The 25,975-nt window shown below is 37.9% G+C and overlaps 3 protein-coding genes across 4 annotated transcripts; 1 reads left to right on the forward strand and 2 right to left on the reverse strand.

Moving 5' to 3' along the window:
* Positions 1-3,396: 3,396 nt before the first annotated feature.
* On the reverse strand, positions 3,397-5,725 carry LOC107799627 (loganic acid O-methyltransferase-like). Of its 2 annotated transcripts, XR_012699557.1 has the most exons (3): positions 5,579-5,725; positions 4,355-5,024; positions 3,397-3,939 (listed from the first exon to the last, which is right to left on the reverse strand). XR_012699557.1 is itself a non-coding variant. In XM_075231866.1 (2 exons), exons 1-2 carry the CDS (start codon positions 5,669-5,671, stop codon positions 4,491-4,493), a joined length of 627 nt encoding a protein of 208 aa, XP_075087967.1. In that variant the 5' UTR covers positions 5,672-5,725; the 3' UTR covers positions 3,397-4,490. The 2 variants fall into 2 exon arrangements, 1 of the variants encoding a protein (XP_075087967.1); XM_075231866.1 differs by having other exon boundaries at positions 3,397-5,024.
* Positions 3,598-4,402, reverse strand: LOC142161688 (putative methyltransferase TCM_000168). Its single transcript, XM_075231767.1, has 2 exons — positions 4,355-4,402; positions 3,598-3,939 (listed from the first exon to the last, which is right to left on the reverse strand). Exons 1-2 carry the CDS (start codon positions 4,400-4,402, stop codon positions 3,598-3,600), a joined length of 390 nt encoding a protein of 129 aa, XP_075087868.1.
* Positions 5,726-23,443: 17,718 nt separating the features above from the next.
* Positions 23,444-23,932, forward strand: LOC142169844 (uncharacterized). Its single transcript, XM_075231768.1, has one exon. It carries the CDS (start codon positions 23,444-23,446, stop codon positions 23,930-23,932), a length of 489 nt encoding a protein of 162 aa, XP_075087869.1.
* The last annotated feature ends 2,043 nt before the right edge of the window (positions 23,933-25,975 follow it).

Raw genomic sequence — 25,975 nt, forward strand, 5'->3', positions numbered from 1 at the left:
GAGTCGATAAATTCAAGTTGATTGAGAGGCTTCATATGTAAGGATGAAATGAGCATCATCGGTTAAGAGGGCTAAAGAAATGCCAGAAGCTAACGGTGTAACATGATTACCTAGTTGCTAACTTGAGATCGTTATAGGAACCCATAAACTTCAAAGTCTGGATCCGCCTCTGATTAAAAATGATCACATTTTTCAGAAGGTGCAAGTAGCACGCATTGAGGATAAAACGAGAGAAGTAGCTTAAAGTAGTGTGGTCATGTTCTTCGTCGGCCTACAAATATATATGTAGATGTGTGTTGGGATCGAAAATAACAAGGCGTCATACAGAAGCTAACAAAGCAAATCACGGTGACGATAAATCAGATGACAAAAATATATATCAAAAAGACAATTTTGAATTAATATAGTTTGGTCAAGTGACCTACATCAATCTACTAATATAAAAGAGAAAAAACTTATAAAGAAAAACACTTCTCCCCTAACCAAAACTCTCTTAATGACTACATTGGAGATGATATTGTATTCTTGTACGAAGGAGAGATCCTCAATTTATAGAGGTCACAACCTTTTCCTCCAAGAAAGGAATATGTTAAATATGGAAGAGATCTATATTTTTCGTATAGGAAAAGTAAAAACATTATGGTTAATATTTTACCCTTCCTTCAAGTAAAAGAATTAATCTAAATAAAGTAAGAAAATCGGGATAAATTCCTAACAATGCGAAACTACATCGAGTGAAGGTGTTAAAAGGGGACCAAATTGACCTTAAATCACATCAAAGGAAGTTGTGCCGAGAAAGAACTATACATTCTTGAATCAATGCAGACTTAGCTAAAGATAGGACACAATTAAAGTAAAAGATCTATATACGTGATATCCGAAAATATAGTTAAGTTTAACTTTTATTATTATTGTTGTTGTTGTTGTTGTTGTTGTTGTTATTATTATTATTATTATTATTATTATTATTGTTATTATTATTATTATTATTTATTTGTATTATTATTATTATTAGTGTATATATTTAACTTATTTTTAATCTTATTTTATTTGATATGACCATGACAAGTTTGCTCAAATAGAGAACTGCGGATTTATATAACCGGCCCAACTTTTCAGGGAATGAGGTGCAATAGTTGTTGTGTTTGTTGTAAAAGTCAGCCAACTTTAAGTATCACGAAAGTTAATAAATTATTATTTTTTAAATAATTACTCAATTTTACCTAAATATCATAGAAGATTTACTAGGAGCAGACAAATGACACATTTTCTATGATTGCAAGCTTCTGATCTGTTGCGTTTGTAACATAATTTTTGTTTAGCATAAATCTCCGCAACAAACCATTTTTCCATAACAAAAAGTTTATAATGGAAAGACTTTCCATAAGAATTTTATAGTTTGTTTAGCCAAGCTTCTAAAAGTCCGTTTGGCCAAGCTGTCAAAAATTACGTATTTTAAAAAGTACTTTTTTCTAAAACTACTTTTTTTGAAAAAAATAATTTGTGTTTGGACAATTCATTTAAGTACTTTTTGTAATATTTGATAAACAAATTGTGTTTGGCTAATCTTTATAAAAAGTGCCTTTGAGTGTCAAATTACCAAAAAGGATAGTACCAAAGTTTTATAATTATTTAAAAATAAATAAATTTAAATATTTATTATAAGAGACTGTTATTATTTTTTTATTTAATTTAATTAAAATATAAACATAAAGTAAACATACATACTAAATATTTAAATCGTTGTAACATATATAGTTATACCAAAGCAATAATATTATCTAGTATAATTACTTGTTATTTACACGATGATTTGAATAATCAAAATACGTCATTCAGTGTGACTTAAAGTTTATTCCATAAATTACTCTATATTGATAATCAACCATGAAATAATAAACAAAGTCACTCACACATGATAATATTTCTCAACAATTTCATCTCTAATTCAATCACGAAACGCCTCCATAATAGTTGCATTTCTAAAGGAATACCAGAAGGCCCATCTCCTTCCTCAATCTCTACAGTAATGTCTTCGTTAGCATAATAGTTGAATTCCTTATCAGTAGAAGAATGTCGTCGGATGAAATTGTGTATAGCCATATTGTAACAAGATGAATCTGAGTGTCAAACTTGAAAGATGGCATTGAGTGTAAAATAGAAAACCTATTTTTCCGGACTCCAAATGTTCTTTCAATTGTACATCGAAGACTGGGAGAATTGTAGGAGATCTATTAGTTTAGAGAAATAAAAAAACAATATTAGTCAAAGAAAACATCAAAAACAAGAAAAGTCAAAAAAGAATTTAAAAAGTTACAAAATGATTCACGTATTTAATATCTTTAATTTTTAAAGTAATGGTAGAAATTAGAAAAAAAAAAAAAAAGAAAAAAAGAACTATCCAAGCGAAAGAAGCAAAAACAAATGAAAAGACAAAAAACGAATTTGAAAAGTTTACATGATTCATGTATCTGATGGTAGAAAAGTAATATATATATATATATATATATATATATATATATATATATATATATATATATATATATATATATATATATATATATATATATATATATAAGTAAAGAAAATGTAAAGGATAATTTGAAAAATATATATTTATGGTGAGGATAGTTTTATCTTGAATAAATTAATTTTATGCTTCTGCTTCTGCTTCTTGAAGATAGAATTTTTTGCTTCTCTCCAGAAGTAGAAAAAGTACTTTTGGCCAAACCTCTTAAAATTTTCAAAAGTGGCCTCCGACAAACTTGGCCAAATAGGCTCTAAAACCAGCTTATTTTGAAATGTGCTTTTTTAAAAAGTACTTTTAGTGAGAATCCGTCTATGTTTGACTAATTAATTTGAAAAACACTTTTGAGAAGCAATTACTGTTTGCCCAAACTTTTAAAAAAACATTTCTAAGTGAATTTTTCTCAAAAGTGTTTGCTTCTCAAAAATTGCTGCTTCTACTTAGAAGTATTTTTTTTTTTCTTCTAAAAACTTAGTAACTTTAATACTTTTGGAAAAAAATATATTTTTGACCAAAAACAAATTTGACCAAACATACTATTAGCTTGCTATGACAAAAGAAAAGGAAAATAAAGAAAATGCGAGGAAAATAGAGCTTCAGGAGTTTCCCTTAGTGTGCGCAGGAGGGCGGCGCTCGGTCCGTGTACTTCACTTTGTTTTGTGTTTAATTTTGTTTGCTACTACGAATAGTAATTTTTTTCGGTTAATGTGGGGTGTTCAGTTATTTATGGCAGACTTCGTATTCTAGAGATGGTTGAATCGGAACATGTAAATTTGACTATTCAACTACAATATATGTTTGGATTTGAAAAATATAGTTTATCTACGTGTATGTAGACAACATTTAAAGGTAACATCTCACACACCGTATTTAGAATTCAAATAACAATTTCACAACCCAAAGGATACGTCACATACCATAATTAAAGACAACAATACACAAAAGTAGAAGACGAGAAAACGACATAGTTTTAGAACAAACAAACATGTTGCACACATTGCTTATTTCGCAAACCATAGCTTTATCTCCACCATCGAGCTTCAAATTGTACCATTATTCTGTAGAACCGATTAGAGGTTCGTTTTGCGTTTAAGAGCTACGAATAAACTTATTGCTTCACCAGAAAGCAAGTCAAGATATGTATCCTCAAGTTTTTGTGTGTAGAGATGAAAGAGTTTGTCCAAAAGTTTTGGACCAAACTTTTCTTCAATCAGTCCCTCAGTTATAGCCCTTATATGCACGGACGCATCTTTAGCAGTCAGACCATTGATTGGTGATGTTTCCTTTGGCAGAATCTCCAGTATTTCTATGTCAAAACATCCATTTCTTCTAATTGCTTCTTCTATTTCAGAGGGAGACGTGATGTACACTGGTATATTGAATGCATCCACCTCGTCTTCCTCAAACTCACCCTGCAAATTAAAATTTCCTAAGTGAAACTAATAACCTAAAAAATTAATGATTTCTTAATTAAGTTTGTTGTGCGTCGTGTCACATATGGTTAGACCTTTAACATGTCTATAACATGTCAATTAGGTTTGCTAAATGATCATCAAATCAGAGGCTAATATAGGATTTGTAGACCTTAAATAGTCCCCTTGATCCGAGGGTCTATCGAAAATAGTCTCTCTACCTTCTTAAGGTAGGGGTAAAGTCTGCATGTACACTCCCATCCACAAACCCTACTTGTGGGATTACGCTGGGGTTTGTTAATGTTGTTGTAAAGATTGTAAATAGTCCATACACAATCTTAAGACTTTTCTTTCTTTAAACATTACTATACTATATATAAAGCTATGCAGTTCAAGTACGAGACTATGGATGTACCTGCTTGGCCAAATCCACAAAGCATGAACCCAAAGTGTCAGCTAACATATTGTAGATCACCTTAGAATGAGGGGTTCCATTGGGCCGGGCTGGAACAGTGATAAACACTAACCCTCCAGGGACTACCTCTTGTACCCTAGCGTTCAAAAACGAGTCCATATATATCTTTCTCATGTTGTGTTTCATATTCCCTAATCACCTCTTCCTTAGCATGGGAATAGTAAACCATTCCTTTGTTCCAAGCAGGTGAAGTTTTGTCTTCAACCTCACTCGGAACTTTAGAAAGAAAATGAAGACCATAAGAGCAGTTAACAATATGAAGAGATTCATCGGGAAAAACACGATCGTAGAAAGAACCCACAGCAGCAGCAGCATAATATGATTTATTCATAGGGAGAGATGCGAAAAGGGTATTGAAATCATTGAAGGAATGATCACTAAAGAAAACTTGAATTTTAGGTATTTTAGTGTCATTTGTTTTTGTGGTGTTTTGGAACTTCAGTTCCACAGATTCGACGATGTTTTGTACTGAAATAAATGTATTAGGTCCGGTTGAACAACCCATATCAGTGATCTGAAAGATTTCCCGTTGTATATTAAGGCTTTCAACTTGGAGTTTCTCCATTACAACTGCATTCATTAGCTGCTTGGTAGCACGAACAACTCGTTTCTGCAGAAACATCAAAACAATTGTTAATATCAAAGTTTAACTTACGTACATTGAGACATTGATAACACCCTAGCCTCTCGCAGAAATGTAGGGTAAGGATACGTACAATAGACCATTGTGGTACAGTTTTTTCTCGGATCCCGCGCATAGCGGGAGTTTAGTGTACCAAACTGTCTTTTTTTGTACATTGGTAATATAAAATTATTTTTATACAGTATCAAGTGATCCGCTGTCTTAATTTATATAGCACTTTTTTTTTAATCCGTCCTAAAAAGAATACCCTCATTATATATTTAGAAGTAATTTAGCTTTAACATTCTTCTTTTACCCTTAATGAGATGATTTATAACCACAAAAATATCTAAGACTTAGTTTTACATCACAAATTTAAAAGTTTTTATTTTTATCTTAAACCTGGTGTCTAAGTCGAACGGTTCCACAGAAATTGGAACGGATGAACTAAAATTTAACTTGTTTGAATATTCTTCATTTGCATGTATTCTTGATTTTTGCATGCTTTTATTCCTAAAGGGCAGGAAGAAAGAAAATTAAACCTGATAGACAGAATTTTTCTTGTAGCTGAAAGGGCTTGCTCCACTAGCCATAGGAAATTCGTGAGAACTGTTGTTATTCCTTTCGACAGCCATTTCCTAAACCTATGAATCTGAATATGTGATAGTATAAAATACTTATAAATCAATGTTATGTGTATTTCTGTGTGATGAGTAGCTTCGTGATGGCCACTATTTATAGCCCATAGACACCTAGTTTTTCTATCTTTTTTTTAAAAAAAATTGTTACATGGTGGACTAATTATAAAAATGGAATTTTCATAAAGCACTATTGTTTAGTAATATGTAACTATAGTTTGCTTAATTATCATTCATAGTGACGGTTGAGTTGTTACTAACTTATATTCACGGGCGGCTTAACAGATCTCGGGGCCTAAGGCGAAGTCATATTCGGAGGTCCATAATCTCAGTATAATCCCACTAGTGGGATCTTGTGAGGGTAGTTTGTACGCAGACCTTACCCCTACCTTGGAGTAGAGAGGCTGTTTCCGATAGACTCTCGACTCTCTCCCTTCAAGAACTCCTCACCTTGCTCTTAGGGTAACTCGAACTCACAACCTCTTGGTTGGAAGTGGAGGGTGCTCACCACTAGAGCAACCTACTCATGTCAATTATACTAATTAATGAGGGAAGAAAATTATCATAATTTATAAATTTATTGTATAAAATAACCTCAATCAAGTAACAAAAAATATACTGTAATACTTTTTTTATTCTAATTATTTATATAAATTATATAATATATAATAGTAACAATAATAATAAGAATTTAAAATAAATTTGGGGGCCTTCAAAATTTGGGGGCCTAAGGCAATGGCCTCACTGCCCAAAGCCTTAATATCACTTCTATTCAAACACACAACGAATACAACATGTGTCAACTTCAATTGTATTCGTTCGGGCTTGTATTCATTCGTACAACGAATACAACATGTATCAACTGTAACCAAAGCGAAATACAAGTATATACAAATGATACAATTTGTATCGACTTTATACATGGGGTATATACAAATGATACAACATGTATCGACTGTATTTGTTCGCGCAACGAATACAACTAAGGCAAAATACATAAATACAGTAAAAAAAAAAAATGCTTTTGTTGAGAACCAAACTCAATACCTTTGCTAAATAAGTGGGCACTCTAACCAACTAAGTTGCGAGAGCTTGTTGCTTTGTTGTTTCAGTTCAAAACAATATCTCTTATTTTATGGATTTTCTATAAAATTCAAATATAGTAACGAATGGTAAATTTGCTGAAAGTATAGCTATGAATAGTAAATACAGTGTAAATATTTGATGTATCGCGTAATTTTCTCATTATAAAAAGGAGAGAGTTTTTGGCCAATATTGTCCCTTATCTTTGAGGGTAGGTCTATTTTGGTCCCTTAAATATAGTCCTGAGCATATTTAGTTCCTTAAGTATGCTAAAGTGGAGCACCTTTAGTCTCACTCACACAATGTGTTCAAAAACTAACAGTGTTACCCAACTCTGATTCATCAAGCAAATCTTCTACTCTGAAGCAAAACGTTTACTTTCTTTTTATTGGATAGCGCAAATTATCACTTTAATTTCTCATTTTTAGATAATGTCTTTTAAAATTTTGACCTTGAAAATATCCCTTTTTGTGTCAGTTTTCAATGAGAAAATGACACTGTATAGACGCTGTAAAAATAATAGCCGAAAAAATATATAAAATTTGTATATTTATTTTTTGAGATGGAAAATTTATATATTTTTTGTATACACACACACACACACACACACACACACACACACACACACACACACACACACACACACACACACATATATATATATATATATATATATATATATATATATATATATATATATATATATATATATATATATATATATATATATTCGCCTATTATTTTTACAGTGGCTATACAATGTCATTTTCTCATTGAAAACTGGCACATAAGGGGATATTTTCAAGGTCAAAATTTTAGAAGAGATTATCTAAAAATGAGGAATTAAAGTGATAATTTGCGTTATCGAGTAAAAGGAGAGGAAACATTTTGCCTCACAGCAAAATATTTACTTCGTGAATCAAAGCTGGGTAACACCGTTAGTTTTTGAACATATTGTGTCAGTGAGACTAACTGTGCTCCACTTTAACATACTTAAGGGACTAAATATGCTCAGGGTTATATTTGAAGGACCAAAATAAACCCACCCTCAAAGATAAGGGACAATATTGGTCAAAAACTCTGAGTGATACAACTTATTTAATTACTGTATTAAGTATATTTCGGATGAATTAACTACGGCAACTACCCACTCACTGTCGTTATGTGGTTGCGATTTATAGTTTTACTATCCTCTAGTTTGTTGAGTCTTTGAATGTTCATTTGAGGATTAATTTCATAAATGGCCACTCAACACTTTCACCTTATTACACTAAAATAAATAAATTATGTTTTGTAGCATAGGTAAAAGTCAATTAATTTTATCTAAGTATTACAAAGGTCAATAAACTATTTTTAACAAAAATATCACTCAATTATCATAATTTGTTAACTACAATATTTAGCATAGATCTCGGCTAACGACCATTTATAATAATAATAGTAATTTTTTTGCATTCTTTCGTGCAGTGAAGGTTGGGCGTTCTTTACTTTTTTTTTCTTTTTTAAAAAGGACAAATATTGTAGAATCTTGACCCTTTTATACTAGCAACTTGCTCTTGTGTGCATTTTTCTATTTTGCATGTGTCCCTTTACTAATCGAGTAAGATATAGCTAGTCTAATTAATGATCTTGGTTTCAAGTTATATTTCGAAAAGAGTGATTCAGCGAGAGTTCTCTATAACAATCAAGGGCAGATTTAGGGGTGGAAGGGTTCATCCGAACCCCTTTGTCGAAAAATTACATTGAATATAAATAAAATCTATTTTTTATTTTTATATATTATATTTTAAATTTCTGTGACATAGTTTAAAAGTATAGCTTAGTTGTTAAGGAGGTTCAAAATCTTTCTGAGATCATTGGTTCAATTCCTACTAGCTATAATCTCTTTTAATGTTTTAACTTTTTTCTTTTTTAACCCAATTAACCGAATTCCTACCTCCATCATTGATAATAACATCGATATATAACCGTCATTCAATATAAAAGTCAAGTATTTTTATGGAACCAATTTTTATCTTTGTTATAATATATGTTCTCTATAAAAGAATTTCGTTATAACAATCAAAAAATTCGGAACAAATAAAACTGTTACGGAGAGGTTTGAGTGTAATAATATTTAACTGTTTCGCATTTAACACTCATCTTTTCAATGAAATCTTACCAGAGGTAAATGAATTTTCATTTGTTACTCCCCGAGTTCACTTTAAGTGATTTTTTGACTTTATTTTGTGGTCCATAATATTTAATTTTTTTATATATCAAGAAAGAATTAATTTCTTCTTTTCAAAGAGCTTAGAAGTAATTTGTTATATTTTTAATGAGTAAATTAAGATTAATATGATTAATTTTATTATTAATTAATTAATATTAAAAGATGAATCTTTTGTCGAAAAGAACAAAAAAATCGGGGATGGTCATGAAAGAAAAGGCAAATACTAAAGGGGGGAAGGGACAAACTACGAGGAAAATAGAGCTTCAGAGGTTTTCGGAGAGCGGTGCGCAGTAGGGCTGCTTATCGGGCGGATTGGGTAGTTAATTACTCTTAACGGTTTGGCTCAACGGTTATCGATTTTTAAATGTATTAATCCGCTAGCCACCCGATAAGATATCGGGCGGATTGGTATCGGTTTAGCTCTTATCGGACGGTTATTGGGCGATTTATCAGCCTAATTCAATCTATATTGCGTGTATTAATTATTTGCTGACCGCCTAACATACAAATTCAGAATAGGAAATTATACATTGAGTCTAGACATACATGTCTTTTAACGCCTACATAAGAATGATGTAGTGTCATGTATTGTAGAGTGAAAAAAGATGTGGCACAACACTGTTGTTATTCTATTAAACATAGACAACATGCATTAGTTTTAAAAAACAAAAGCAGAGGTGAACCATAGACATCAACTTAAACAATCTTGTTGTAGGGTGGGAGAATAAGCTAAGCTAAGCCAAGCCTGGGATCTTCTGATGCATAGTACGTAAGGATTCTGATTATTTAGGAATTAGGCGTTAGAACTTAGAGATAGAGTACTGGAAGAAGTGGAAGGGTTTTTGATCTTTAATATATATATATATATATATTCTTAACGGGTATATGGATAAAAACAAATTATATATATATATATATATTCTTAACGGGTTAACGGATTATCCGTTAAGAAAATTGAATAATCCGCCCCCAAACCGATAAGCCGTTAATAAAAAAATTTCAATCCGTTCCCCGTCCGTTAAACCATTAAACCGATACCAATAAGCATTAAGCTTTGATTTCGATTCGATTTTCGGTTTCGATTTGATTTTGAACACCCCTAGTGCGCAGTCTCTAGATCTGTACTTTCACAATGTTTTGTGTTTAATAGTGCATAAGGCCACATTGCTGTGTAATACCAGTTGAATTATTCTAATTGCTTATTTCACTCAATCAAAGAATATAATGCACTTAAACAAAACCGAAATTTAATTTAGAAAGCACGAATATTAATGCATATGAAAAGTGAGAGTTGCTTCTCTGCAATTCTTACGCAGGGGCGGCCCAATCTTAAAGCAAGTGAAACACTTGCTTTAGGCCCCAAAAATTTAAGGGCCCCAAAATTACTAGTATTCTCTATATATAGTAGTATATTATTTATATAATTATCTTTTATTATTGATAAATTTATTTCTTTATTGTCATATTAATTTTTAATAACTCGATTTCTTCCTCTAATTAATATAACTAAAATAGTTTTCTGTCAATCTTATTTTACTTTTTTACTTAATTATATTTCTCTATTCATTAGTTGGTCACGTAACTATATCTAATAATCTAACTTATTATTTATTTTTCTTACATAAATTATACTCTCTCCGTCCCAATTTATATGAAAGTGTTTGACTGAATATGGAGTTTATGAAATAAAGGAAGGTTTTTGAAACTTGTAATCTTAAATAAATCGTAGAAATTTGTGGGCTAAAAATCATCTCATTAATGGTAAAAAGAAAAATCTAAAGTTGAATTGTTACCAAATATAGAAAGAGACTTACTAAAAAAAGGAGTCACTTAAGTTGGGACGGAGGAAGTATGTTTTCTGCGTTCTCCCATTTCAGATGTTCATTAAATAATATATATATATTAAGGCATCTTATTAAGGCTTTGCTTTAGGCCTCGGATGATGTTGGGCCGCCCCTGGGTCTGCTCCTTGGTTGCAACTTTTGTCAAATATGTTGGTACCTTCGAAAGATCCTTTCACCTGTCAAAAGCCATTTATTAACAACTATATATGGCTATTAAGCTTTGCTTTCATATATATATATATATATATATACCCGAAAAATCGGATAGAGTTACATTTATAAGTAGTTCTAAGGATGTGTGATATAATTTGACACAAATCGTATAGAGAAACAGAAATGCGTATATTCTAGACTATGAGAATGAGAGATAAAATAGTGAGCGAGAAGAATGAATGAGATAAAGTAAAACTGGCTCAAGAGGTTGATCTTTTAATATTAGAAGTAGACTCTTGTTACAATGTGTGAATGTCCCCATGCTTACAACAATCCCCCCTCTTTATAGTAGAGAGATCCTACTTTATATACAATAAAAAATATATAGTGAAGAACCCATGATGAATTGTCTTTTTCCTAATTCCTTTCAGGATTCTCTCCCTTAGTGCGGTTGCAACGACCCTTGTTGGTGAGCTCGATACTGACTCGAACTCGATATTGGATCGAGCTATCGGCCTTGATTTGAGCTTGATCCTGATTCGGAGTCTTGATATTCGAGGTGGGCATTGGTCGGTCTATACATCTTTAACAACTTTCTCGTCGCCTCGTAGTTTGATTTGGTTATGGGCTCGATAATGATACCGAGCTGATCATTGATCGGCCTTAGAGCTTGAAGCATAACGTCCTTACTTCAGACCTCGACCTGACATTACGCAGGTACCCTTTGATCGAAGCATTATCATCTCGACCAGACCGTACGACTGATTATTAGGTTTCGGCCGTATACAGATAGTCCCCTCATTTCTCGGGAAGGATATGATGAGAAACGATATGATTTTCCAACGGTATGATTAGATGTATATTGACGTCTGTACTGAGTCCGACCATGACGCACGTGGTAGCTGTCCCGTCGATTCAGCTTACCGAGGCATTTAATGTATGTCAGGCGATGTCTGTCATTACCTGAGATTGAACCGCCTCTGTTCAGCCCATAAATAGCCCGTTTCTAAATCAAATTCTATTACTCTAATCAAACCCCTAAAGTTTTTTACTCTTCTTGTCTCTATTTCGCCGCCTGTAGAGCCATCTTCATCAGAGTTTGAAACCATCTTCCTTTTATCTTCCTTCGCCCGCCTTTTACTTATACCAATGGCAAAAACTTCAAAAATAGTACCGTCGAAGGAGAAAGCTTTCTCTTCCCGGCCGGCCGGCGACAAGGCGCCGGCGGAGCCGCTTCCCCACGAGTACATTCCTGGCCCGTGTATTCTAAAGGCCGATTTTAAGGTTGAAAACCCTTTATCGGTTTCGGGCCAATGTGAGCATGTGTCGATGTACATGTGCTCGATAACAGAGAGCCATCTTGAGGTCGTGAGGAAGGACTGCAACTGGGGTCCCGAGGTTGTGCTGCAAATTCCTTCTCCCGAAGAGAGCATCGTCACTCGCATGGAGGGGTTTTTAAGGGTTTATACTTACCCCTTCACGTTGGGTCCCGTCGACCCAGTGATTATTAATTTTTACAAAAGATATCAGGTCACTCTCGGCCAAATTCACCCATCTCTATGGCACATAGTAATCATACTGCGCTTCTTCTCCAACAAGGCTGGGGGACTGGATTTTACTCTAAATCACCTCATGCGATTGTATCGGCCTCAAATCTTTCGAGGAATAATCAGGCTCCACCGCCGGTCAACGAAAGCTTTAATGTCGAGCATCGATGAAGACAAGGATCGGAGTTGGATGGGCTACTTTATTCAGGTGAGGACCTATGACCTTATTCCGGAAGAGAAGATGTCGTTCTCCGAGGAGTGGAATATCAACCGTAAGTGATTTTTTTTTTCGTATCTTTCTCCGATTCCGTCTGATATCCCCCTCCGATGTGCAGTCGTCCCTTGGATGCCTCAAGCGATACCTGACCTTGAGGATTGGGTTCGGAAGTTAGCCTTAACTTCCTTTTATGCCAAACGCGCCTGGCGTGACTTAGCAAAAGGTAGATGGGAGGCCAAGAATCACAGTAAGGGTCCCCTTTCATGTTTTTTGAAACATTTTTATGTTTCATTCGTTACTGACTTCCTTTCATGCAGGCGTGGCCAAGGATGCCGTTTTGAGGCCTTCGAGTGGTGAGGAAAGAACCAAGTCCCCGGTTCCGAAACCGAGGAAAGAGAAAAAATGGAAAGCTGCTTCTCAGTCTGAGAACCCTAAGCCGAAAACTTGGAGGGTGAGGAAAAAGGTAATCGCTCTTTCAATGGACTCGGTCCAATGACTGAGAGAAGAAGAATGAGAAGGAGAAGAAGAAGAATAATGAGAAGGAGAAGGAGGAGGAGGAGGAGAAGAAGGAGAAGAAGAAGGAGAAGAAAAAGGAGACGGAGAAGGATGAGGAAAAGGAGGAGAAGAAGGAGGAGGAGGAGTAGAAGGAGGAGGAGAAGAAGAAGGAGAAGAAAGAGAAGAAGAAGAATAGGAAGAAGAAGGAGGATGAGGAGGAGGTGGAGGAGGAGGAAGAGGAGAAGAAGGAGAAGGGGGAGGAGAAGAAGCAGAAGAAGCAGAAGGAGGAGGAGGAGGAGGAGGAGGAGGAGGAGGAGGAGGAGGAGAAGGAGAAGGAGAAGGAGGAGGAGGCGGAGGAGGAGGAGAAAGAGGGGAAGAAGAAGGAGAAGAAGGAGGAGAAGAAAGAGGAGAAGAAGGAGAAGAAGGAGGAGAAGAAAGAGGAGAAGAAGGAGAAGAAGGAGGAGAACAAGGAGAAGGAGAAGAAGAAGGAGAATGAGGGGAGAAGAAGAAGAAGAATCAGAAGGAGGAGGAGGAGGAGGAGGAGAAGAAGAGGAAGAAGAAGAAGAAGAATAAGGTGCTTTGGCACTGGTGGTCCGATTTGTGAAAGCCATCGAGGTCGCCAGGCCTTCTGAGCCGATGACGGCTACACCGGACGAGGCCGATTCTGATACCCCGAGGATCGATCAGAGCGTCCTGAGCGATTCGCTCGGGACTATGACAGTGGGTTATTTGCCTTCTCTTCTGACCTTTTCTGAGGAGGCGTTAAGGGAAGCTCGAGAATTGAAGACCCCTGATATGGGCGGGGGCTCCAGTGTAGGGGATCCTTTTCGAGATTGATTTACTAGAGTCGATGATGCCTCCAATATTAGTGACGCTTCTATTCTTCTAGAAGAGGCCCAACGTTTCATATCTCGGGTAATGATTTTACTGTGCTTGGTTCCTTTGTTCTTTTCTAAACCTAACTTGCATTTTTTCCCCTTTGTGTAGGCTCTTGGCAAGTTTCGATCCGATATCAGCCAGTGTGAGGCCGAGCTTCAAAAGGTCTTGGAGGAGAGAGATGCTCTGAAGCTTCTTTGCGGCCAAAAGGATGAGATTATAAAGGACCTCCAAGCAGATTTGGCCAAGGCTCAGTAAGAAGAGGCCAAGCTAGATAAACAGGTGAGCATCGTTCTATTAGAGTATGGATTCTACCCTACTGTGAAAGTTAACACTTCGTTATCTCAGCTGTAACAAAAGGTTGAAAAGATTGGTTTGCTTCGGAGAGAAGTTGATCAGATCAAGGCCGAGTGTGATCGGTGGAAGGATACCATGGACCGCCTGGCTGCAGAAAAAGACACTATCTTGTCCAAACTATTATCGGACGATGTTCAACTTTGAGGCGTCAAGCAAAATAGTTTGGCCCAGGCAGGAGGATCGAGGAGCTTGAAAACTGGCTTGCTAAGGCCAAGGCGGAGACCGAGTCATCAAAAGTCATGGCGGACAAGTCTATTGCTATGTATCGGGCCGATACTGAGGCTGCTCAAATGCAGCTAAGGGAGGCTTCTGATCGAGAGCAATGGGTTACTGACTTAGCAAAGTGCCAATACCGTATGGAAACCCTCGAGGAAGTGCACACTCGAGGTTTTGAACTTTCCGAGGAGATTGCCCTAGCTAAGGCGCTCGAAGATGAAGCCAAGCAGCTTGTCTCATTCAATGACGAAGATGATGATGAACAAGGCAGATGGGGTGGGTCCGATGAGGAGCCTGAAGGGGAAGCAGCTCCCGAAGGAGATATTGACATCGTCCGTAGTTAGGACTTAGTTTCCCTTTTGCGAATTTTTGACCGGTCTCTTGTACATAACCCTTTTGTATTAATAATAGAGCTTCTTTTGAATGCCTTTTCAGTTTTATGTTCGAACGTGCTTTTGCTTTTGTGAAGATTTTGTTATTGCAACCTAGTTTTACGGCAGTTCTTTGAGCTGAGTTATCTTGAACTTTGGAGTAATGGAACCCTTTCAGTCCGATTTAAGTGAGAACAAAGCCTCAAACTCTCGTTGTATTGGTCCTTAAGCTTAATAATTGAGCGGGTTATTATTTGAGCTTGAAGTAAGATGGCCCTTAGGCTTGATAGTTGAGTGAGTGATTATTCGAACTCGAACTCAAACTTGAAATATTTGTAGCTCGTAGACTTTATGGCCGAGTGAGAGGTTTGCTCAAACTCGATATAGGATAGTCCTTAGGCTTGATAGTCGAGTGAGTGGTTATTCGAACTCGAACTCAAAATAGTTGTAGCCCGTAGGATTTATGGTCGAGTGAGCGGTTTGCTCGAACTCGATGTAGAATAGCCCTTAGGCTTGATAGTCGGGTGAGTGATTGTTCAAACTCGAAGTATTGTAGCCCGTAGGCTTTATGGTCGAGTGAGCGGTTTGCTCGAACTCGATGTAGGATAGCCCTTAGGCTTGATAGCCGAGTGAGTGATTATTCGAACTTGAACTCGAAGTATTTGTAGCCTGTAGGCTTTATGATCGAGTGAGCGGTTTGCTCGAACTCGATGTAGGATAGCCCTTGGGCTTGATAGCTGAGTAAGTCATTGTTCGAACTCGAACTCGAAGTATTGTAGCCCGTAGGCTTTATGATCGTCCATTACCTGAAATTCTTTCGATAGTGGTCGGCCCTTGAGCCTATTTGAATCATGAAGTAGAAAGATCTTTTCAAAGTATGAGACATCTGAAAAGAAGAAGTTTTCCTTTATAAGTCATTATACATGCGTTTGTATCTTGCGACAGGGCTCGAGAAAAACTACGCGGGCATGGTTCGTTTTGACCATTTGGCCCTTACACTTTTCTGTATCGAGACCCTGTCTGACATGAATTTGATATGCATAAACTTTATTGTACCAAGCTTGGTTTATTCTTAGTGGTAGGGCCTCCCAGTATTTGAGATTGATTATGGAGAAGCCTTGGATACTGTTGAATTGCTCTCAGGTAGCACATGGTTGTTGCCTCGTTAAAAACCTCGCCGGAAAAAACCCATTTGGGATAAAAGCCGATCTAAGGGGAAAAAAAGTGCAACACGTACTTTAAAACCTGAGGTCTCGGCGTCTTTGACTGAACTCCTGCAGTGGGTTAGCTTCGAATATGTATATATGGGTGAAAGGAAAGAGAGAATCATACCTTAAAAATAATATCGTTTGAGGAGTGATATGTTCCAGTTGTTCGATAATGGTTTTCCATTCATCGTTCCTAGTTTATAAGATCCCTTTCCGACTATATCGAGGACCTGATAGGGTACTTCCCAATTTGGGCCGAGCTTCCCTTCATTAGGATCTCGAGTACTGATGATGACCTTCCTTAGGACTAAGTTCCCGACCCTGGAGTGGCGGAGGTTGGTTCTTCTATTGTAGTACCTTTCGATTCGTTGTTTTTGTGTAGCCATTTGAACAAGTGCTGCTTCTCATTTTTTATCTAATAATTCGAGGCTAGTGTTCATTGCCTCATGGTTTGATTCCACCGATGTATGTCGAAACCTTGTGTTGGGTTCTCCTACTTCGACTGGAATTAAGGCTTCAGAGCCATACACTAAGGAAAACGGAGTTGCTCCTGTACTGGACTTCGATGTTGTTCTGTATGCCCATAGGATTTCGGGCTGAATTTCTCTCCATTTCCCTTTGGCTTCGTTCAACCTTTTCTTCAAGTTTTGGATGATAGTCTTGTTTGTTCATTCGTCTTGTCCGTTCCCACTGGGGTGATACGGTGTCGATAATATCCTTTTTATCTTATGATCTTCGAGAAATTTTATTACTTTACTGCCGATAAATTTCTTACCATTATCGCATGTTATTTCCGCGGGTATCCCGAATCGACACACGATGTGATCCCAGATGAAATCTATAACCTCTTTTTCTCTTACTTTCTCAAACACCTATGCTTCAACCCATTTAGAGAAATAGTTAGTCATAAATAAAATAAATTTAGCTTTACCTGGGGCCGATGGTTGGGGACCGACGATATCCATCCCCCATTTCATGAATGGTCATGGGGATAGGACTGAATGAAGTTGTTCCCCGGGTTGATGGATCATCGGTGCAAATCTTTGACATTTATCACATCTTCGAACAAATTCCTTAGTGTCCCTTTCCATGCTATCCCAGTAATATCCTGCTCTGATGATTTTGTGAATCAGTGATTCAGCGCCGGAGAGGTTCCCACAAGTGCCTTCATGGACCTCTCGTAAAACATAATCGGTGTCTCCTGGTCCCAAGCATATTGCCAATGGTCCATCGAACGTCCTTCTGTACAATGTTCCATCTTCAGCCAACGTGAATCGAGCAACTTTGGTTCGTAGGGCCCTTGACTCTTTAGGGTTTGACGAGAGTTTTCCATTTCCCAAATATTCAATATACTTATTTCTCCAATCCCAGGTTAAGCTTGTGGAGTTTATCTCAGTGTGCCCCTCCTCGATTATGGACCTCGAGAGTTGAACGACAGTCCCCGAATCGATCTCATCTTCCTCGACCGATGACTCCAAATTTGCGAGTGCATCTGCCTTACCGTTTTGTTCTCGAGGCACATGATGCAAAGTCCATTCCTTGAAACGGTGCAAAGTTACCTATAATTTGTCCAAATACCTCTGCATTCTGCCTTCTCGAACCTCGACGGTTTTGTTTACTTGGTTTACTACCAGTAAAGAGTCACATTTAGCTTCAATCATTTCTGCTCCCAGGCTTTTTGCCAGCTCGAGACCTGCAATCATGGCCTCGTACTCGGCCTCATTGTTAGTTAACCCAGAAGTTTTGATAGATTGCCTAATGATACCACCCGTGGGGGGTTTCAACACGATGCCAAGCCCGTACCCTTTCACATTTGAAGCACCGTCTGTGAAGAGGGTCCAAACCCCCAATGATGTACCTGATTTTAACAAGAGTTCTTTTTCAACTTCGAGTACGAGGGTTGGCGTGAAATTGTCCACGAAGTCTGCTAAGATTTGAGACTTGATGGTCGTATGGAGTTGATATTTGATATCGTACCCACTGATCTCGACAGACCATTTAGCCAATCGGCCCGATAGTTTGGGCTTGTGTAAAATATTACAAAGTGGGTAAGTTGTCAACACGCATATGGGGTGACATTGAAAGTATAGTCTTAATTTCCTAGAAGCGCTTATCAGCGCGAGTGCTAATTTCTCTAATTGGGGATATCTAGTCTCTGCTTCTCCTAAGGTCCGACTTACGTAATAAACAGGAAATTGTGTACCTTTCTCTTCTCGAACTAGGATGCCACTTACCGCGATTTCCGATACGGCCAAGTATAAGTAAAGTCTTTCATTTGTCTTCGGGGTGTGAAGCAGTGGCGGGCTCGACAGGTATTGCTTCAATTGTTCTAAAGCTCGTTGGCATTCCAGGGTCCAAGCGAAGTCGTTCTTCTTTTTGAGTAGAGAGAAGAATATGTGGCTTCGATCCGATGACCTCGAAATGAATCGGCCTAGGGTAGCTATCCGTCCGGTTAGCTTCTGCACGGCTTTCACACTATCCACGATGGTGATGTCTTCGATGGCCTTGATTTTATCGATTCCCCGATTTGATACTATGAAGCCAAGGAATTTGCCCGAGCCAACCCCGAAAGCACATTTCTCGGGGTTGAGCTTCATGTTGTATTTCCTTAAAATCTCGAATGTCTCCTGCAAATGAGTTAAATGTTCCTCTGCGCACAGGGACTTGACTAGCATGTCATCAATATAAACTTCCATCGACTTACCTATTAATTTTTCAAAAATTTTATTCACTAGGCGTTGATAAGTAGCTCCTACGTTTTTTAGCCCGAAGGGCATTACATTATAACAATATGTTCCATACTTGGTGATAAACGACCTCGTGGCCCGGAATAGGAATCGAGAAAAGTAAGGACCTCGTGGCCGGCTGTGGCATCGATCATCCGATCGATATTAGGCAGTGGAAAAGAATCTTTGGGGCATGCTTTGTTTAGATCTTTATAGTCTACACACATTATGAGTTTGTTTCCTTTTTTAGGGATTACAACTACGTTAGCTAACTATTCAGGTTATTTTACTTCCAGAATCGACCATATTTTGAGAAGTTTGCTTACCCCGTCCTTTAGAACGTGTGCTTTAACTCGGACTGAGTTCTTCTTTTTTGCTTCACCGGTCTGAACCTAGGGTCCAGGCTCAGCTGATGCGTTGTTATCGACGGTGGGATTCCTGTCATGTCTACATGGGACCAAGCAAAGCAATATATGTTATTAATAAGAAATTGAATAAGTTTTTTCTTGAGTTCGGGGCTCAATCCTGTTCCCAGGTATACCTTTCTTTCTGGCAGATGTTTGATCAATATAACTTGTTCCAGCTCTTCGACCGCTGATTTGGTGTCGTCAGTATCCTCAGGGATGATAAAAGTTCGGGGGGTCAGGAAATCTTCCTCGTCATCTTCTGTTTCCCGCTTCACTGATTTGGTCGAGACTGGCGGCTGTGATTGCTATTTGGCCTCTTGTATAATTTTAATGCTCGATCTTTCTGAGGCTGATAATGTTGATATCGGTGTTACCTCATCGACTACAAACATTTCCTTCGCCGCATGCTGCTCCCCGTATACTGTTTTCACGCCATCCGACGTTGGGAATTTCATTACTTGGTGGAGAGTCGAAGGTACCGCCCTCATGTTGTGGATCCAAGGCCTTCCGAGTACGGCATTATATCTCATGTCGCCTTCGATTATGTGAAACTTTGTGTTTTGGATGGTTCTAGCCACGTTCACTGGTAGAATAATTTCCCCTTTAGTCGTTTCGCTGGCCATATTGAAGACGTTTAAGACTCGAGCTGCTCCACGACCCTTGATCGGATGATATTTGCAGAGCTACCTGGATCCACTAAAACACGCTTAACCTAAACTTTATTTAATAGGATAGAAATTACCAGAGCATCGTTGTGGGGCTGAGAGATGCCTTCTGCTTCTTCGTTTTCGAACGATAAAGGGATTTCGGGCATATAACCTCGGGTTCATTTTTCCCCTGTGGCCGATACCTTAATGCGTTTGAGTGCGGGTCTCTGCGGAGTGTCAACCCTGCCGATGATCATGTGAATGATATGTTGAGGTTCCTCTTGTTTGTTTTTTCTGTTGGAGTCCCTTTCTCTAAAGTGATTCTTGGCTCGATCACTGATGAATTCTCGAAGGTGGCCCTCATTGAATAGATGTGCTACCTCATCCCTTAACTGTCTGCAGTCCTCGGTCTTGTGGCCATGCGAATCACGATATTTGCACATAGAATTTGGGTTTCTTTGGGAAGGATCAGTTTGCATGGGTGTGGGCCACCTAGTATCTTTGATTCTTCTGATTGCCGATACAATAATCGATGCATCGACGCTGAAGTTATACTCCGATAACCGAGGTGCCTCTCTAGGATCGGCATGTTTGTCAAAGCCATTCTTGCTCATCAGTCCCCGAGAATTCTGTCTTCAATCACTCTTTCGATTGTTCCGGGCGGCATTGTGTGTCGAATCGTTATTCATTCGATATGTGACGTATGGTTGATATCGCTCTCTGTTTGACCTCGGTTCTCTATCGATGTCCATCTGGTTTTTAATAGCCGATTTGTTTGGATGTGCAAATTCGGAAGGAGTTCCTAATTGGTCGTCTTTGCCCCTGATCTTTGATTGATATCGATTGTGCGTATCTGCCCAAGTTGTTGTCGGGTACTCGATCAAATTTTGTTTCAACCGACATGATGCCATCGAACTTCGCTCGTTCAACCCTTGAGTAAAAGCTTGGACGGCCCAATCGTCTGTGACCGGTGGCAATTCCATGCGTTCCATTTGAAATCGGGAAACGAACTCCCTCAGCATTTCATTATCCCTTTGTTTCACTTTGAAAAGGTGTGATTTCCTTGTTGCAACCTTTATGGCGCCGGCTTGTGCCTTTATAAATGAGTCAGCTAAGATGACAAATGAATCGATGGAATTTGGTGGCAGGTTATGATACCAAATCATTGCCCCCTTCGAGAGGGTCTCTCTAAATATTTTCAACAACACAGATTCGATTTCATTGTCTTCCAAATCGTTACCCTTGATGGAACACATGTAAGAGGTGACGTGTTCGTTGGGATCGGTCGTACCATTATATTTGGGGATTTCGGGCATACGAAAATTTTTTGGGATTGGTTTTGGGACTGCGCTCGAGGGAAAAGGCTTTTGCACGAATTTCTTGAAATCCAACCCTTTTATCATGGGCGGAGCCCCTGGGATTTGATCGACCCTAGAATTATATGTTTCTACTTTCTTATCGTTAGCTTCGATTCGCTTTGTGAGCTCCTCAAGTATTTTAGCAATTTCGGGAGTAGTCCCCGATTCTTGCTCGTTTGACCTTACTATGGCTGGCTCCGTTTGGTGGGCAATTTCTCGAGGTGGACTGGGCTCCAGTCTGCTTGGTAGCTGGGTTTGGCTATGCAACTGAACTATCGCTACCTGCTGGGCTTGTAACATTTAAAAGATCATATGCAAGCTGACTCTATTCTCCTCCACGTTATGGGAGTCTCGAGCTGCAGATCGAGTACCGCCATGAATGTTATTTTTAGGTTAGGAACGTTGGTTTGCCCCAAAGGCCACATGCGAGTTGACATCTAGCGGTACTTCGGCTCGAGCTTCAGGTACTTCGACTCGAGCTTCAATGACATCGATAAGCGGCCTTCCGGCCCTGGGCATCAAGCTATTGGTTTCGTCTTGAAGGTTAGCTTCGTTGTCGGTAGGTAACCCCATTAATCGAGGGTTTGCCATTGCTAATTCGAAGTCAGAGACACCCTCAAAACAACAACAACAACAACCCAGTTAAATCTCACTAATGGGGTCTAGGGAGGGTAGTGTGTACGCAGACCTTACCCCTACCCCAAAGGAGTAGAAAGGCTGTTTCTGAAAGACCCTCGACTCAAGAAAACAAAAGGACAAAAGGACAAAAGGAGACAATATTAGTATCACCATAACAATCATAGAAAAAATAGGAACACCATGAAATGCAGAAGAAAGATACAAAGCAAAAGCGATAGCTAGTAAATAGGACATGCACTGAAAAGCGAAGTAGTAAAACACAAGAGACACCCTCAAAACACGAGCGTAAACTGGTGTGTGTTGCAGATTTGTATCAAACAAACACTGTTATCGCTAGCTCCACGGTGGGCGCCAAACTGTTTACCCGAAAAATCGGATAGAGTTAAATTTATATGTAATTCTAAGGATATGTGATATAATTTGACATAAATCGTACAGAGAAACAGAAATGCGTATATTCTAGACTATGGGAATGAGAGATAAAATAATGAGCGAGAAGAATGAATGAGATAAAGTAAAACAGGCTCAAAAGGTTGATCTTTCAATATAAGAGTAGACTCTTGTTACAATGTGTGAATGTCCCCATGCTTACAACAATCCCCCCTTTTATAGTAGATGGGTCCTACTTTATATACAATAAAAAATATATAGTAGAGAAACCATGATGAATTGTCTTTTTTCTAATTCCTGCCAGGATTCTCTCCTTTAGTGCGGTTGCAACGGCCCTTATCGGTGAGCTCGATACTGACTCGAACTCGATATTGGATCGAGCTATCGGCCTTGACTCGAGCTTGATCCTGATTCAGAGTCTTGATATTCGGGGTGGGCGTTGGTCGGTCTATGTATCTTTGACAACTTTCGTGTCGCCTCGTAGTTTGATTTGGTTATGGGCTCGATAATGATACCGAGTTGATCATTGATCGGCCTTAGAGCTCAAAGCATGACGTCCATACTTCAAACATCGACCTGACATTATGCAGATACCCTTTGAATGAAGCATTATCATCTTAACCAGTCAATACAACTGACTAATAGGTTTCGACCGTATACAATATATATATATATATATATATATATATATATATATATATATATATATATATATATATATATATATATATACACACACACACACACACAGATATAGTTTTAATTGACGAAACGTGGAGTGGTGTTAACGAGAAGTTGGAGGTTTGGAGGCAGACCCTAGAGTCTAAGGGTTTTAAGTTGAGCAGAACCAAGATGGAATACATGGAGTGCAAATTCAGCAACGGTACCCAGAAAGGAGATATGGAGATGAGGCTTAATATGCAAGTCGTCCCTAAGAGAGCTAGTTTCAAGTATCTTGGATCTATAATACAAGGTAACGGGGAGATTGATGAAGATGTCACGCATCATATCGGAGCAGGATGGATGAAGTGGAGGCTCGCTTCCGATGTCTTATGGAATAAGAATGTGCCGGTGAGACTTAAAGGTAAGTTCTACAAGGTTGTAGTTAAACCGACGTTGTTGTATGGAACAGAGTATTGGCCGGTCAAGAACTCTCATACCCATAAGCTAAAAGTAGATGAGATGAGGATATTGAGGTGGATATGTGGGCATGCCTGGTTGGATAAGATTGGGAATGAAGTTATTCGGGAAAAGGTGGGAGTGACCCCCATGGAGGATAAGATGTGGGAGGCGAGGTTGAGATGGTTCGGACATGTTAAGAGGACAAGTATAGAAGCCCCAGTTAGAAGGTGCGAGCGGTTAGCCTCGGTGGGCAGCATGAGGGGTAGAGGTAGGCCTAAGAAGTCTTGGGGAGAGGTTATTAGATGGGACATGGCGCAACTGGAGCTGACTGAGAACATGGGCCTAAACAGGAGAGTGTTGAGGTCAGAAATTAGGGTAGAAGGTTCGTAGATAGTCGAGTGTTTCTCTTTGTCTTACTCGGTTCGCTATCATTAGTGTTAGTATGATATCTTTTATTCATAAATGGCTATTACTACCTAGAGTTTGACTGCATTCTTGGATTCGATCTTATTTCATCTTGCTGTTATTCCTACTTGTTGCAATTACTTGTTCTTTTTCAGCCGTTATCTAGCCGGGGATCTATCGAAACAGCCTCTCTGCCCTTCCAGGGGTAAGGGTAAGGCTGCGTACATCTTACCTTCCCCAGACCCCACTTGTGAGAAACTACTGGGTTTGCTATTATTATTGTAATGTTATCTCCTTTATTCTTGAATCATTGAATATAACCATATTGCCACTATTTATTGCTACTTAGACAATACCCATATTATCTTTCAACAAAATCGGTTAAGACATCTGCTTCATACAAATATTCCCTAGGAAAAATAAGCTTCAGTTTGAAATGCAAGAAAAAGTTTCCCGGGACTATTGATAAAGTTTTGACATATATAACAGTAAAGCTAATTCTCCAAACAATATATATTCAAGGTAAAAGTAATTGAGTATCACGCAGAATTTTTCACAAGCACGTAATATCTCAATTTGAAGAAATAAATAAATTATTATAATTTTAAGCAATGTCAATTTTTATATTTATTCCCAATATTTTTATTTTTGTTTTTCCGTAACACCGGATAAGACAACGTCTATACGCCCCTGATTGAGCTGATACTACTTTTGCATAAAAGGAGTAGCATATTTTAGTCCAGGCACATGACTTCAAAAGTGAAAGAAGATAAGCCAAAATTCCGACTTCCGAGAGAAAAAATTTAGGTTTATGTATCTCTTATTTTGGACCATCATCCTTCATTGTTCTTTAATTCCATAAGGCGATTTATTTTAGAAAAAACAAGAAAGAAAATGATAATGCAAACAAAATTAACTCGCAACTACAAAACTACTATTCCATTTAAAAAGTAACCAAGTTCAATGTGGACAAATAATAAAGCTTAAACTAACCCCTACTACAACATTTAGGCCTATGACCATCCCGGAAAAATGTGGCCTAAGCTAGCAAAAAGTGTTGCCTTTTATCAAAGGTCACACTTATCGATTTTAGGCAATGTTTTATTGGGGTTGGTCAAAACAAGTCGTAACCTTTGACTTAAGGGCACGCTTTTCAATAGTTGCCTTACCAGCCACACATAAAAGCGTGGCCTATTACATAATAAAGACAACGCTTATTACACTCCATATGGGAATGCTTTTATACCTTACAACTACCCTGTTGAAAACGTAGCCTTTGTTACCTTACAGGCCACGCTTAATAACATTTGCTAAGCGTGGCTTCTAAAGGAACACTTACAAAGCGTGCCTCAATTCTTGCATTTCTTCACTCATTTCTTGCATTTCTTCTTTTAAAGTAGAGACTTCATTGTTATGCTTTTGTTGGAGCTTGCTGATTTTCTCATCTTTTTTCAGATAACTTGTTATCACTAATCTATCATAGCATTGTATTCGACTAGAAACACTGCCCTAAATGCTTCATAGGATGCTTCCGTTTATGAGTTACTGGTGCTTGTTCTTTCACAACTCTATACTCCTTATCATGAGCTAGTTTTTTCTTTCTTAATCTGAAATTGCTTGGCCAATTTAGTACTTGATCGAAACTGAAAATCAAAACATATCTTCTTCATAGAACTTTGAGCTTTGCTTGGATTCAAACCCTTTTTCTTTGCTTATGTATACATTCTTTATAAAGAGAAAAAACATTAATTAGAAAATACCGAAATGCAAAATGCAGAAAGCAAGAAATGCCGAAACAATGTGCAGAAAATGCAGAAACGTTCTGCAGAAATGCAGAAACGCTGTGCAAAACTGTAGTGCAGAAATGCAGAAATACTGTACAAAAAGCAGAAAATGCTGAAACGATGTGCAGAAATTACCGGAACACTGTGCGAAATGTAGAAAAACTGTGCAAAATCGCAGAAATTGCCGAAACACTGCAGAAATGCAGAAAACTGTGCAAAAACGCAAAAACACTGTGCAGAAATG

This window comes from Nicotiana tabacum, chromosome 15, assembly GCF_000715075.1.
Source record: "Nicotiana tabacum cultivar K326 chromosome 15, ASM71507v2, whole genome shotgun sequence".
Taxonomy (NCBI): domain Eukaryota; kingdom Viridiplantae; phylum Streptophyta; class Magnoliopsida; order Solanales; family Solanaceae; genus Nicotiana; species Nicotiana tabacum.